General features: G+C 34.8%; 1 protein-coding gene across 1 annotated transcript in view; it reads right to left on the bottom strand.

Annotated features, from left to right (window-relative positions):
* The window catches only part of LOC126734081 (cytochrome P450 4C1-like), an 80,843-nt gene extending 76,001 nt beyond the window's left edge, over window positions 1–4,842 (bottom strand). Inside the window, exon 1 of the mRNA XM_050437590.1 lies at window positions 4,606–4,842. Coding sequence (XP_050293547.1) covers window positions 4,606–4,789 — 184 coding nt within the window. The 5' untranslated portion in view covers window positions 4,790–4,842. The remainder of the gene's footprint in view (window positions 1–4,605) is intronic.
* Between the last annotated feature and the right edge of the window lie 10,707 nt (window positions 4,843–15,549).

The raw sequence follows: 15,549 nt of genomic DNA, 5'->3' as shown, positions 1-15,549 counted from the left end.
TAACAAAAATTAGGAATTAGTCTTAAATATATTTGTTTACAATAGGAAATAAATATTATGTATTTTTCTTTTTACCTATGTGTCTGATAGATACATAGATATAATATCAACACTTTATTATTAATATTGTTACTTGTTTGTGCATATTAAAATTTACTTAAAAATTTTCTTCCCTTATGTTTATTTGATTGAAACTTGACTTTTCGGGTGTAGGATCCGATATTATTTGGTTAATTCATATAAATGTTGTAATATTAATCATAGGCCTAATATTATTTTTTGGGTTACTGTTAGTTGGTGATTTTGGATTATTTTTTTGATAAGTTTATCTACAGGTTTAAAGTGTTAATATTGAACTACTTTAATAATAAAATTGTGTACGTACGAAAATGTATAGGTGTTCGTTGTTATTTTTATTTTATTTTATAATTTTTTTTTCTTCCAGAAAACTTCAAAAGAGTAATTATTGTTACTTTAAATAACTACGCGTTTAATCTAATTGGACGAGTATAGCGAAATATAATTAAAGGAACAAACGACTTACCTGTAGGAAGTTTGTTCCAAATTATATGAGCTATACTCGTCCAATTAGAGTCCCTCCCATATAACCCTCCCAGATCATTACTTTTTGAAGTTTTTTCCTCAACAGTGTAATGATTCACGTACGGTAGGGGATGGGACTAGCAGGTAATATTTTTGTTGGCTTTTTATATGAATCAGCTTTAAAATGTGCTCGACAAAATTTCAATAGTGTGACTACGCGTGTAATCTAATTGGACGAGTATAGCTCATATAATTTGGAACGAACTTCCTACAGGTAAGTCGTTTGTTCCTTTAATTATATAAATAATCTGTACTTTGACTATCATTGTATGGTATTATGACCGTACATCATTTTTTATATCTAAATTTATTATGCTGTAAACGAAGGCGACACAAAATATGTATCCCTTCCCTGTCACCCTAAACTAGATAAAATTTTCACCGAATTAAAATATTTAACGGCGTTGCCGTAATTTAAAATGCAAGTATGAACTAGGCCTAATCTATTATTGAAGTTCTTTTGTTCACATCGTGCACCTGTCAGTGTGTGAAAACATCTTTGTGAGTGCAGAAGTATTGATGCCAAACAAATTCTCATTTATCTGTCGTCGATTAAAATAGGGTAAGTTTTATTTTATTGCCGGTTTAATGATATTAATTCCTTAAGCTGTATTGCATGCGCTTGTTAATCATAAGAGTTATCGATAAAGTTTACATTTATGTGGTGTATTTTAAAAATAACTGCTAAATATCACTTCCCTGCCTTTTTAGAGACAGGGAAGTGATAAAAATATAGAATATCTATAATAATTAATTTAAAAATTATAGAAAATATATTCCTAGTATTTAAAATTTTATGTATTTATACTACATTTGGATATATTTGCCACTTAATTTTTTTTAAAAGTATTTATTGGTAATAATAATATTCTCTTGCAGAATTAAAAATGCCAAGAATCAAACAGAAATCCTTAACTAGAGAAGAAATATTAGAAAGAAAAAGAGAAAATGAACGAAAGCGCTATGCTAGAATTAAAAATGATCCAGAAAAACTAGCTGCATATAAAGAAAAAGATAGACAAAAGTATTTAAAAGAAAAAGCTACTGGGGTACGAAAAACCATCTCTGAAATGACTGAGCGTGAAAAGCGGCAATGCAGAAAGTCGTGGCGGGCAAGATCTAGTAAATATTACAAGAAAAAAGTGCACTTAAAAAAGAGGCTGGGGAATTCATCAGAGCAAATACACCCGTAAGCTTATGTGATGAAGCATTGATTTGTAATTCACCGATCTTACAAATTAATACGGGCCAAGATCAAGCGGTTAAGGACTCGCCTAGATTAAATGCGGCTAGACAAAGATCCATTATACAAAGGAGAAAACGCAATAAAGAAATTAAAGAAAAAGATGAGAAAATTCTAAGACTTAAAGCTGAAGTTCGTTAGTATCAAAAAAGAGTTAGCAAATTGCGAAAACAAAAAGAAAAGCTTAAAACAAAGTTATCTCTCACATCAAAAATTAATAAATCAAAAATATGGAATGCGGACCAAGAAAAAACAAATAAAAATACAACTCAACGACGGCACCTTATGAAGTTAGTTCATACATTCTTAGAAGATGATTAATACAGCAGATCAGGTGCAGGGAAAAAGGAATATATCAAGAGAAATAAGGTTAGGAAACAAAAGAGATATAGGCTTGATACTCGATTACTTCGAAATTTGCACACTGAATTTTTAAAAACTGGTAAGGCAAAAATCAGTTATTCAATGTTGGCCAGGCTAACACCCTTTTGGATAGTTGCTCCAACAGTTGCAGATAGGAATACATGTATGTGTACAATGCACAGCAACATACAGTTACTTGTGACAGCTTTAAATAAAGTCAAAATTCTTAAGGTGCCAACTTATTAACATTTCCTGATTACACTCTGCTGCGACCGTTATATTGAACGATGTCTAGAACGATCATGTGAAAACTGCAACTTGATATCTCTCCCTTTCTGTGAACCAATTGATGAATGAGTTCTTGTAAAGTATCAAGAATGGAATACAACTCGTGAAAATATAATTGATCCGAAAACCAAGAAAAACCGTCCAGTTATGAAAACAAAAAAATCAACTTATGAAGCTTTTCTTGGGGAATTAGTTACAAAATTTAAAAACAGCCTGGATAAAATATTTATTCATGAAAGAAATATTGTGCATCAATACCAATTTTTAAAAAAAAACTGAAAGAGACGCTAACTGAAAAAGATGCAGTCATTCATATGGACTTTGCTGAAAACTATTCAACAAAATACAGTGAAGAAGTGCAGTCTTTTCATTTTGGGGGGTCCCGTCTACAAATCTCACTTCATGATGTCGTGGTGTACTTAAAAAGTTCAACAAGGTCTTATTGCACAGTGTCCAGTAATCTATCCCATAACGTTCCTGCTATATGGGTTCCCTAAAACCAATATTGGCCGGATTACCAGCAGAAATTGAAAACGTCCACTTTGTCAGTGATGGTTTGGTAACCCAATACCGTAGTTACCAGATTTAAGTGCAAATTTTTTTACCAACTGGACTTGGAACTACCACGAAGCTGGCCATGGAAAGGGTGCGCCAGATGGAATGGGTGCTACATGTAAACGAACAGCAGATCAAGTTGTGGCATTAGGAGGTGATATAACTAATTTATCCCAGTTTTGTAATGCAATTCAAGATCGTTGCCCAAAAATTACCCTGTTTTTAATTACTGATCAAGACATGGAAGAAATGGAATGCCTTATTTCCAAAGACCAGCCAAATCTTATTCCGTTTAAGGGTACGTTGCAAATTCATCAAGTACAAGGATGTGCATTTATGATGCAGAAACTTATAATGATATCTCTGAGCTGCTTTTGTAAAAATACATCATGTAATCATTTTTGATTGGGAGCGATAAAGTATTCCTCAGCAGAAAAAGTAAACGTAAATGATGTTTTTGGTGAATCCGACTCATCTAACAATGATGTCACTTTAAATAATACAACTGATTTGACCTTTAACATAGATGATCCTGACGGCTTACTTAATATTTCCATTATTGATATAGACCCTTAATATTTCCATTATTGATATTTTCCAGAAGACGTAAAAAAAATTTAAAATCAAAAATGCAAAAAAAATCCGGAATTTCATCAAAATAAAAAGGAGCAAGAAGATAAGTCTAAAAATAACCAAACAAAAGAAAAAGAAAACCAAAAGAAAAATTCAAAAGTAAGACCCAAAAAAAGTAAAATAAAGAAAAACAAAAAAGTAGAAAAAGAGTCTGATAAAAATTGTTCATGTGTTATTTGTGGTGCTTTGTATCAAAATGACACCACTGGCCAAGATTGGGTTAAATGCCTAAAATGTACTCAATGGGCACAAATAAACTGTATAAAATTAGATCCTAACTTATTTATCTGTTCAAAGTGTAATTTTGACCAATAATTTTTTTTTAAGATATTATTTTTTTCTTTTAAATGTTCTATTTTTGTATTATAACATGTAAAAAGCATTTATTTTTTAAACTTTAAAATAGGTACCAATTTCTTTTTTAGTTTTTAATTTAAAATTTTGTTAAGTAAAAAATAAAAAATAAACTTTATTTGTATTTGTCATCAATAAAATCATAGTAATAATTAGATAAATATTTAATAAACCAAAGAAACCGTCACTTTTAGATAAATTATCACTTCCCTGTGGGTCTGCTCACTACCCTGTCCTTTAAAAACAATAAAATGCTTTAAAATAGCTATTTTTTTGGTTTTTTATCTGGCCGCTTACAAGATAGGGTATTTATGCTGTTTTGTTGATCTTTACATACCATTCATACAAAATATATAAAAAAATATGTTTTCACCAAATATTTGCGTTTAATTCTTTTCATTGGTAGAATCACCCAAAAATTGTAAATATAGTTGCCTTCGCCAATATTCTATTTTGCGGTTTATTTGTCGACGGTGCCTCAAAGGCTCCGTCAACAAGACACCTTTGATGATCAAAAAAAAACAGCAAAATAGAATATCCATTGATACTCAATTTATGATACTTACTTCTTTTAGCAAAAATGCTCACGTACGTAGATCCCAAAATAGGTAGTATAGGAAGAAAGAATCCATTATTATGCCATGCAAATTTAAGCTGTCTCCTATTTACGTAAAATAGTTTTGCGTAAAACACCCCTAATAACACAATAAAAGACAAAGATAGATATTTGGTCAACTCAGATATAAACATCTTTGTATATTTGAAAACCTGAAAACTATAGGTCTACCGGCCACAAAGGTCTTCTTATACCTTATACACGGTACCCAATCCTAAATATAAAACCAGTTTAACCCGTATGTGCACTTGGAGGAACAACATCGTCAGTTTTAATTTGCGGATTTTGTTTAAGTAAATATAAGATGATAACGCATCGAATTATGATCTTAGGGACTATAGTATTTTCATATAAAGCCGAGTAATGATTTTTGCTTATACTTAAAATTACATAAACGGAACTTGATATAAAAACAGCTCTAAGGTATATTAGTATTATACAAAACTCGTAAATAAAGGTAGTACAAATGAAAGCCTGCGTTTATTAGGGCTTTTCAGATTTTAAGGAGCATCTTTTTTGCCTTAAATATTTTTACTACTGACGTCCGATCTGAATATTTTTGAACTAAAAATGGTACTTAACTATTTTTCTATAAATCAAAATTCTTCAATATTTTGTTAAGATCTGAAAGTGCGCATTCTACGCAAGTTATAGGCCTCTAGTTTTTTTGTTCCAAAAATAAAAGAATGCAATTTTGCACTTGGCTTTTAAAGATATACAATTCAACCTTAATACAAGGATGACTATGGACGAATAGATAAAACTAGCTTGCCCTAATGAACATTATAGTTATGCGTTATTACAGCCTCAAAGTGACATATATATACATAGACAGGTTGGGCAATCGATTATTACGCATAGAGAGGTGATTAATAGCGAAATATGGAACCGCGCATGCCTGATATATTATTATTGTTCAGTAAGGTATTAGTAAGCTTCTGACTTTGATGGAGCTAACCGTATTACCTACAATAAAATTTTGCAAAATATTACGCGAAAGTTCTGAATTTATACTTTTGGGAGATACAAATGTTAATCACTTTAATTTATCAAACCCATTCATGCTTAAATTCTTTTGGCTTCAGCCAACTTATCGAAAAATCGATGAGAACCATTTTTTAAAGTCAGTCTCTGCTCAATCCTATTTTTCTCAGTAGCCCTGACAAATGCCAACTTACGGACGTAATTGATGTTAACTTTACAGATCATAACCTGGTTTACTGTATCCTTAATACCTCTGTCCCAAAATGTACGGCCGGAATTCTTAAAATGCGCAAATTAAAAATTTTAATCCAATACGTTTTTCTCAAGACTTAAACAATATATCCTGGCATCAATTTTATCACGCAAATGATATAAATGGAAAGGTAGAATTCTTTACACAAAATTTAATAGGCCTATTTAACAAACCAAAGGCTCCATGGCTAACTGATGTGATGCTCATGATGAGGGAAAGAGATAAATTTAAACGAACTAAATATCTTAAATAAATATTGTTTAAATACCTATTGTTAATACCTATTCTGAATAGTCGCTTTAGATGCCTCTTGAGGCTGTTGACAGAGAAACACTCGCCAAGCGCAATACGAACAGCATTAAAATATTTGGCTGCATTATAGCTGAATGACCTTTCATAGAGAGAAGTTTTATGCTCTGGAATCACAAACTTATCGCAATGGCGAGTATGTCGATTATGCACATCAGAGCCCCTAATAACCTTCTTAAAAATATATACTGGTTATTGACTGTTAATTATCTTAAAAACAAGAGTATTTAAATGTAACTCCAATCTTTTTTGATGTTTTAGCCATCCGGAGTCATTATATAATTCAGAAACATAATCAAATTGACGTAGACCATAGCAAAATATTAAGCAGCTCTGCAATCTCTGAAGGCTAACTCTATCCTCTAATAAAGAGCAGGCCAATAGACAACATCACAATAAGCCAAAAATAATAAAATGAGATAATCACACAGCTTTAATTTAATTTGAGTATACAAGAACCTTCTATCAATATAAAAATGTTCTAAATTTTATAAAACTTTTTTGGAGAACTAGAGATACATGTTTTTTAAATCTTAAATAATTATCAAAATAAACACCCAAGTTCTTGTAGGTACCTGAAAGATTAATACTGGTAGTACTAATAATAAGGTTAAGTGAATGTGATAGGTCCTTTGAGAATCTTCCAAATACAAGAAGTTATGTCTTATTAGGATTAATTGTTAAACAGTGTGACAATGACATCCCATACAATGAGCATTCATGAAATTAAGATGACTGGAAAAATCCAAGGTATAAATAGAAAACAAAAGAGGGTCAAGGATACTTTCCTGAGGTACGTCCTGCTTAACCAATATAACCCTTGATGAAATGTCATTAAAACACATCATCTGTTGTCTATCGGATAAATAGCGCCTAACTAAGTTTAAGGCACCTTGTTCAAAACCAAAGTATTTAAGTTTTAGGCATAAGAGTTCATGACTTACAGTATCAAACGCCTTACTGAAATCAAGAGGCAGCAAATATATCTGCTTATTTTAATCACAAAATGTTATAATATCATCAATTACCTTAACAAGGCCATAGTAGGTAATATAGCATGCTCAGAAATATAACAGCTGAGTTGCTCATAAATAATCTTTCCCAACAACTTATAAAGAAATGGTAGGAGATTGATAGGTCTAAAATCAGAATATTTCATGGGATTATTTACTTTCGCAATGGGCCCAACACAATTTTCCACTGCATTTACAATTTATGAGTAGAGAGACATTTATTAATGATAAAAGTTATTTGAGGTTGTAAGTAGGGCAGAAGCAGATCAATACTTTTAAATTTATGGTATATTTGTTGAACTTTTTCATTGCTAACCACTGAGAACTTAAAATTCCCGTCCACATTGCCAAATAAGTTAGTTTTATACTTCTCCATAACTGGATCATTTAGGAGAGGCTGAGACAAAGGTACACTGTCTACAAAATAGTTACTAAAACTATCAGGATCTCCTATTTCACTAGGATCACTAACTGGTTTCGAGTAAACAATAATATATTTCAAAGTTTTCTAAAAATCTCTAGGATCAACTTTCGACTAAAAATCTAGAACGCTCTTTTTTCATTACAAATTAACAATGTTACCAAGTTCCTAAGCCTCTTATCATTTATCGTCCAATCATCCCAGTTAACATTGGTCTTATTTTTCCTGTATTTGGAAAGCGACTTACCTCTAAGATACATCATGAATTTAATATTAGGTGTGATTCAGGGGGCAATGGGTTTAGTTATACGACTAGTCTTAAGAAGAGCGTGCATATCAAATATATAGGTATTTCTGTCTGTCAAAAACTGAAGCATGCAATCAACATCCTCAATGGAATAAAATGTATCCCAATCAATACCGCAAATATCATTCACAAAGTATTCATAATTAAGAAAGAAATTAAAATTCCTATATGACTTATATTTTGTAAAGTATACTGTTTATAAATTTTAATTCTGGTGTTAACCAAACAATGATCTGAAATATTATCCATTGAGAGAGTCTCGGCATCCATTGATGTCGAGGAGAGTGCCGCTGTGCTCAGTAATTCTTGTATGTTCGTTGACTATTTGATGCAGGTTAAACTTCTGTAAAAAGTGTGCGAGAGCTCCAAGTGCACAGCTATTGGAAAAGCAATCGACGTTGAAATTAGAACCAAAAATTACACAATCAAATCGGGGATGCATACCAGTGAACTCTCTAGGTCGATATAAAGATCTTAAGCAAATATTTTTTCCATACATTTTAAGATTTATCCATATGTGCTCCAGTTTGCTTTAAGTGCTAGCATTTTAAACTTGTAAGAGTTCCTTACGTAAAAAAGCAACCCCACCTCCCATAGCATAATCTCGATCCCCTCTAACCAGTCTGTACCTAGTCTGTACCCGTTATTATGCAGAGCGTCTGAGACAATACAACTATATCTAAATTTCCCCAGTCAACAACCTCAACAAATTCTTCAATATTCAAGCACAATGATCGCACATTAAAATGAGAAAAATTAATATTTTCTTCTTAAAAAGATTCATTATTATTCAATAGCAAGTTCTTACTAATTAAACTACATATATATATAACTTCTGGACAAAATTATTGCACCACTTGATTTTTAGAGAATCTTTTTTTTAATAAAGATAAAAAAATGAATAATAAGCATTGATAACTATGCATTATTTATCAACAAAAAAAATTATATTCTATTTAACAAAATGAAATTTAAGTAACTAAATTCAATACAAGGGAAAAAACATCGATTTTCACTAACTTCAATTTTGATACAAAAATAGCACAATAGACCCAAGAAAAACAACAATGCATTCTTAATATCGTGTATTGCTACCTCTAGCTACAATGACCGCTTGAAGTCTTCGCGGCATTCCTAGTATCAAATTTTGAAAGCTTTCATGCGGAATTTTTTCCCACTCCTCACGAGCAGCTGTGTTCCTGCATGTTCCATGATAGAGCATAAACATAGTTTTTGTCCAGTTCTGCTTTTTGTATGAGAAAAGATATATAACTGATATTTAGTTTTATTTAAATTTTGTTGACAAAATAATCAGTGGAGCAATAATTTTGTCCAGGAGTTTATATATAACATATAGCGTTGGGATAAAAAAAAACTTTTCTTTAACTTATCTATAAAATCTAAAAAATGATTAAGCATTAATATATTCCAGGAACTGAAAAATCGTTTACGGCCGAATTCGGTAAAATAATATTATAAGAAGAGAGTCGAGCGCATAGAGTAATTAAAAGTATTTAATATTCATTTCTCTATGGTCGAGCGACACACGTTCCACCAGTAACACGCGCCACCCTCCTTGCTCGCAATTAATTGCATCTTAACATTGCGCAACTAAGTAAATTTGTTCTTCTGTTTTCCCCCTTTTTTGGGATTATTTATTACTTTAATTTTTGTAATTCAGATTGTGTAATTCTTCAAGAACTGTTTAGTTAATAAATGCAGAGGTGTTACTCCAGAAAGTGTTTGTTCTTTTTGTTACATGGATGAATTACCGGTCCTTCACTGGGTATGGGGGTTTGGTTTTTTTTTTTTTTTGGGTCGGTGGAGAAATTCTTTATAAACACTGGTTACGCGGCGCCGCCCCCAGTAGTGTGGGACTCAGTGTCGAGTCTGTTTCGTCCTATACCCACTAAAACTCCACCGCTGGGTGGTGCCTTGTGGCTCCCTACACTGCGGTCTGCTAAGAAGCAGTCCTATTGTGTCCCATATGTTTAGTCCCACAGGTTCAGTTCTGTAGCTTCAAGGAAGTCCAGGATTGTGCCCAGTGGTAGATTTCTTATACCCTCTGGTGCGGGTTTCTCTTCCCCCAGGAATGTTGCCCTGGTTTGATTAAATGCTTCACAGAAGCACAGTATGTGAAGAGTTGTTTCGTCCTCCTCATTGCATCCCCTACATAGCGAGGTAACTGATTTCCCTAGCGTATGCAGGTGTTTCCTGCTGGGTGCATGGCCTGTAAGTAGCCCTGCGACCCTTCGCAGTTGTTATCTGGAGAGGCCCAGTATGTTCTCACCCTTCTTGAAGGGTGGGCTGCCTATAAGTTGTTTGGATTGTTCCATCTTTGGCAGCTGCTCCCAGTAGAATTTGTTCTGGTTTGTTAGCCAGTTGCCGATTTCCCTCTTCCAGGTCTTATCGCTGACATAACATGTTGGTTACCAGTCTACCAGGCTGTTGCTGGCTCCCTGGGTTGCAAGTTGGATAGCCCTTCTTGCAGCCTTATTGTTGCCTATATTCTCTGCTAGGATTATCTCTGGCCTATTTTGCGCTTCGGCGAGGTTCCTGAGATCCTCCCAGCAGCTTTGCACAGTCCTTGACTTAGTCTCGAACTGTTGTGGTGCAAGTGTTGCAGCCTGGTCTCCTGTGAAAATTGCGAAGGTTTTGCCTCTTGGCAGCCCTTTTCTCATCAGTTGGACACAGGTTTGAATTCCTATTATGCTTGCCTGTAAATTTGTTGTTTCGAGGCCCAGGTTTAGCATAAGTTGTCTGCCCTGTTGTTCGTCCTCCACCATGCCCACAGCTACCCCGATCTTGGATCGTTTGGTTGCCGTGTGCCATACTGAGTAACCTCTTTGCCTGAGCCTGTTCGCTTCTGCGTCCAGTGGTCCCCTTTTTTCTTTGATGATAAAAGGTTTGTCTAGGTATGTGACCTTGGTTCTGTCTGTTCTTAGGGCCAGGCGCCCAAGGTCCTGTATCTTGTCAAATAAGGCATTGTGCCCATCTTTCGATAGGATTGTTGCGCCATTTGACAGCAGTCTTTTCGCTCCCGTTGTAGCTTCAGCCCGTACCACTAAGTGTAGCGGGCTTAGTCCTATCAGGTTCTCTAGGGCAGCAGTCGCCGTTGTTGACATCGCTCCTGTTATGCCCAGACATGCTATTCGTTGTGTTTTGTTGAGTATCTGTATTACAGTCCTCTTTTCTGCCGCATGCCACCATATAGGTGCTGCGTATGTAATGATGGGTCTAACCATTGTCGTGTACATCCAATGTACCATTTTTGGTGACAGTCCCCATGATCTATCGAACATTCTCTTGCAGTACATAAGAGTTTTCGTGGCTTTATTTGTAGCCTGGATTACATGTTTCTTGAAGCTGAGTTTTTTATCCAGGGTTATACCTAGATATTTGACCTCGTCTTCAAGTCGCAGATTTTCTCCATAAAATTTTATGTTTCTAATGGGCTCTAGTTTCCTTCTTTTGGTAAAGGAAACCAGAGTAGTTTTTGTGGGATTTACCCTTAGTTGTTCTTCCTCACACCAGTGCTCGACAGTAGTCAGGGCTCTTTGCATTTTTTCGAATACATAAGCCTGACTACCCCCTCGTGTAAGGATGACTATATCGTCAGCATATCCTATAGCAAGGATAAGCTGCCTCTCCAGTCGTGTCAGCAAGCTGTCTGATACAAGGTTCCACAGCAGCGGTGACAGTACGCCCCCTTGCGGTGTTCCCCTGCACACTTTGGCCTTAACCGTTGTGCTGTTGAGATTTGCTGCTACTTTCCTATGATTTAGCATTTGGGTTATCCAGCCGCCAATCATGGGATGTATTCCTCGTGCTGCTATCGCACGGTTGATTAAGTCATATGATGTATTGTCGAATGCTCCCTCAATATCTAAGAAAGCTCCTAGGGCGATCTCTTTGTTGTTCAGAGATTGTTCGACCCTCTGGGTTATCTCGTGAATCGCTGATTCGCAAGATTTATTATGTTTGGTAGGCATACTGGTATCGATGTAGAGGGTTGACCCGTAATACATTGTCCCTGATATGCCTTTCTATGAGCTTTTCCTCTGTTTTTAGGAGGAATGATGTAAGGCAGATTGGTCGGAAGGATTTAGGTTTCGCATAGGAGTCGCGTCCCGTCTTTGGTAGAAATACTACTTTTGCTTCCCTCCAACTCTCTGGTATATGCGCCGTGGCTAGACTTGCCCGCATTATTTTACATAGTGCAGGCAGCAGCAGTTCGCTACTCCGCTATAACATGACTGGCATTATGCCATCCATTCCGGGAGATTTAAATGGTTTGAAGGAATTTATCGCCCATTTAACCTTCTCGTAGGTTACTACCTTTTTCGCTAATTCCCAGTGTTCCCTTTTGCCCCTGTTCAGAATGATAGGAGTTGGGTCCTGGGTATGTTCTGGTTGGTGGAGAATTTTCGATCCCGTAAAGTGCGTGTTCAGCATTAAGCCAAGCGTTTCTTCCTCGGTTGTCGTATATTCTCCATCGGGTTTTAGACAAGAGCCTAGGGTTTGTCGTGGCCCTTTGGATATTGCCTTGTGGAGTCTAGCATATGCTGGTGTCTCTGTTAGGTCCCGGCATAGCTTCCTCCACCCTTCTTTCTTTGCTCTTTTTATAGCATCATTGTACCTGGTTAAGTGTTTTCTGTATAGATTCCCCTCGCCAGTTCTTTTGGCTCTGTTAAAAAGCTTTCTTACTGTCTTCCTTAGCTCGCCCAATTCTTGGTTCCACCATGAGGTGTTCCCTGCTTGACGCGGTTTGCTTAGTGGACATGAGTTTTCAAAAGCAAAGCAACTTTAATAGCCTCAGTGACTGACTCTGTCAGCACTTCGAGCTCTACATTGTCTTTTGCCTCCGTTGGACAGTTTTCCAGTTCGCGTCCTAGTATCTCATTGAAGAGGTCCCAGTCCGTTTTCCTGGCGTTCCTGTAGGTCTCCGGATTTGTATCCGGTATGGGGGTTTGGTTAAAATATCAATAAACTCATTACAACAACCAGCTAAGTAGCATTGCAGGATTGGGCAAACACAGCCATATATATTTAAATAAAGTCACTAATCGAACAACTATGACAATAATAAAATTACTACATGTCACCCCAATTAATTAATACTATTATATTAATATCTTATATATTTATATATTTAATTTCTCTTAAAACGATATTATATACCGTAATTAAAATATATTCAAAATTAAACCGAAAGTATTAATACAGGTAGTGTAGGTAGTACCAACCATAATAAACCTAGAGCAAAACGAAAGCGATACTGTAAAATCGACAAGATACCTAGTTTATCTAAATAATTTCCAAAAAAATTAACTAGATTATTTTTATATATTGTTTTACACAGGGTGTTCTAAGCTGTTTCGACGAGATTCCATGGGTGTCAAAAAGAAAACTTGTATACCGCAGCTCTTAAACAACCTATGTTAAAATGTTAGTATATTTTTTTTGGAATTTGGTTGCATTTAATTTTTATTCATTTAGCCTGGCCTAAAAATTGCAATATTAATGGCGAATGCGTTTTATTAGAAGCTAAACTAATACCATATTTAGACTATCTTAATATGTATAATAGACCGTCTTAATACGGATAATAGACTGCCTTAAAATGGAAAATCGACTATCTTAATATGACATTAAAATATCTTATGGTGATACTAAAGAAAAAGAGTTAGGATATTAATATATCTATGCATGTACTACTAATAAGATCAACTTATAGTTTTATTAAGATGCATATTGATAGTCACTAACTAATTTAAGATAGTAGTCTTATGATGAGCTATTGGTGTTCTTAAGATGACCCACTGATGGTTTAAAGACATATCTATTAAGGTCGTCTATTGATGGTTAGTGAGACGAAGTTATTAAGATCAATCTAATAGTGGTATTTAGACCATATTATTGTCTCCTATGTTAGTGAGATATCTTACTGACTAGCAGTGAGAATCCACCAGTCTTAGGTTATTTTTCTCGGTGTAATAAAGCGTATTTGCTGTGATCAATTTCTCAAAAAATTATGTTTGGAACGAGCATGTGAGCGGTGCAAAGATACAAACGTTAATTTTAATCATTATGAAAAAATATCCTATCAATGGGTTATTCAGAGACATAAAGTTAATATTAACGGTCCGCAAAAAATATCTAAAATTTACACCAAAAAAGAACTAGTAAATATTTTTAAAGCCATGCTTTAAACGGATTTATGCAACATATTTGTAATATAAATCACCAATACTCAATGCACGTATAGTTAAAAAGTCACTGTCGGATATAACAGTAGTAATCCACATGGACTTTTCAGAAAATTATGTCCTGACATATGCTTCCGAACTTCAGGCTTCTCACTTTAGGGCGTCAAAGAAGAAAATTAGTTTGCACACCTGTGTTATTTATTATGGTGTCGATATGAAACCCTCTTGAGTCTTATTGCACCCTTTCTAATTGTTTAAGACATGACCCTGCTGCGATTTGTGCAGCTATTACAAGAAGTTAAAAAAAATGTTCCGAATTTAAAAACCATTCATTTTTGCAGCCATGGACCGTCGACCCAGTATCGCAATAAATCAATGTTTTTCCTAGCGTCTTCACATCTAGCAAATGTACTTAACGTTGAAAATATGGCGTGGTATTTTAGTGAAGCTGGGCCTGGAAAATGTGCACCAGATGCCGTTGGCGGATGCTTGAAGCGCACTGCGAATAGCTTAGTAGGAAAAGGAAAAGATATATCCACTTTCAAAAAATACTGATTCAAGAACTTACGCAAGCTTGCAAAGGGATCCACATTATACCGATTGATGACCAAAACTTTATCGAAATGGACAAACTGGTTCCAAATGACATTCCAAGTTTCAAAGGAACACTGGGCGCCCACCAGTTAGTACGACATTGTACTGAACCGAACACGATCTATGTTAGATGGCTGAGTTGCCAAAATTGTCATGCAACTTGCAGTCACTACAACTTAATATTTTTTCCAACAAAATATTTTATAAGATGGAAAGGATGAGGATGACGACAATAATTTCTAGTCACCAGTTCCCGAACGCCTACAAACAGTACAATGACATTTATAGATCTGACAGAGATACAAGTGATGATATACCACTTTCAAAAATTCAAAAGGACCAGATTCACCAGTTTAAAAGAAAATATGTTTGGTCTTGTGAGATTATTGGGAAAAAATATTTATCGACATTATGTGACGTGTATATTATACGTAGATACCAACAAATAATATACTGCTAAATTTTTCAAAAAAAACTGGAAATGAAACGTTTGGTGTGGGGGCCAGCTAAAACTACCCGTCTTGGGGGCAATAAAGCAAATGATAAACTACGAATTCCTCGAACTCAGAACGTAATTTATTCATACTTGAGTTACAAATGATAGAGAAAACAAATAAACACTTCTTACACAGTCATTGGGAGCATTTAACAAACATTAAACTTAAAATTTACATGAGTAACCGCATGATTACTAACTTATGGTCCGGGGGGCGGAGAAATAACAGCGCATAATTATAAATAGATTGACAGATGAGCGCTGTTGCCACTACACTAGAACTAATTATGAAATTAGGGGAAAATAAT

Source organism: Anthonomus grandis, chromosome 3 (genome assembly GCF_022605725.1).
Source record: "Anthonomus grandis grandis chromosome 3, icAntGran1.3, whole genome shotgun sequence".
Lineage (NCBI taxonomy): Eukaryota > Metazoa > Arthropoda > Insecta > Coleoptera > Curculionidae > Anthonomus > Anthonomus grandis.
Note: the sequence above shows the minus strand (reverse complement) of the source record. Positions and strands in the feature narration are given on the sequence as shown.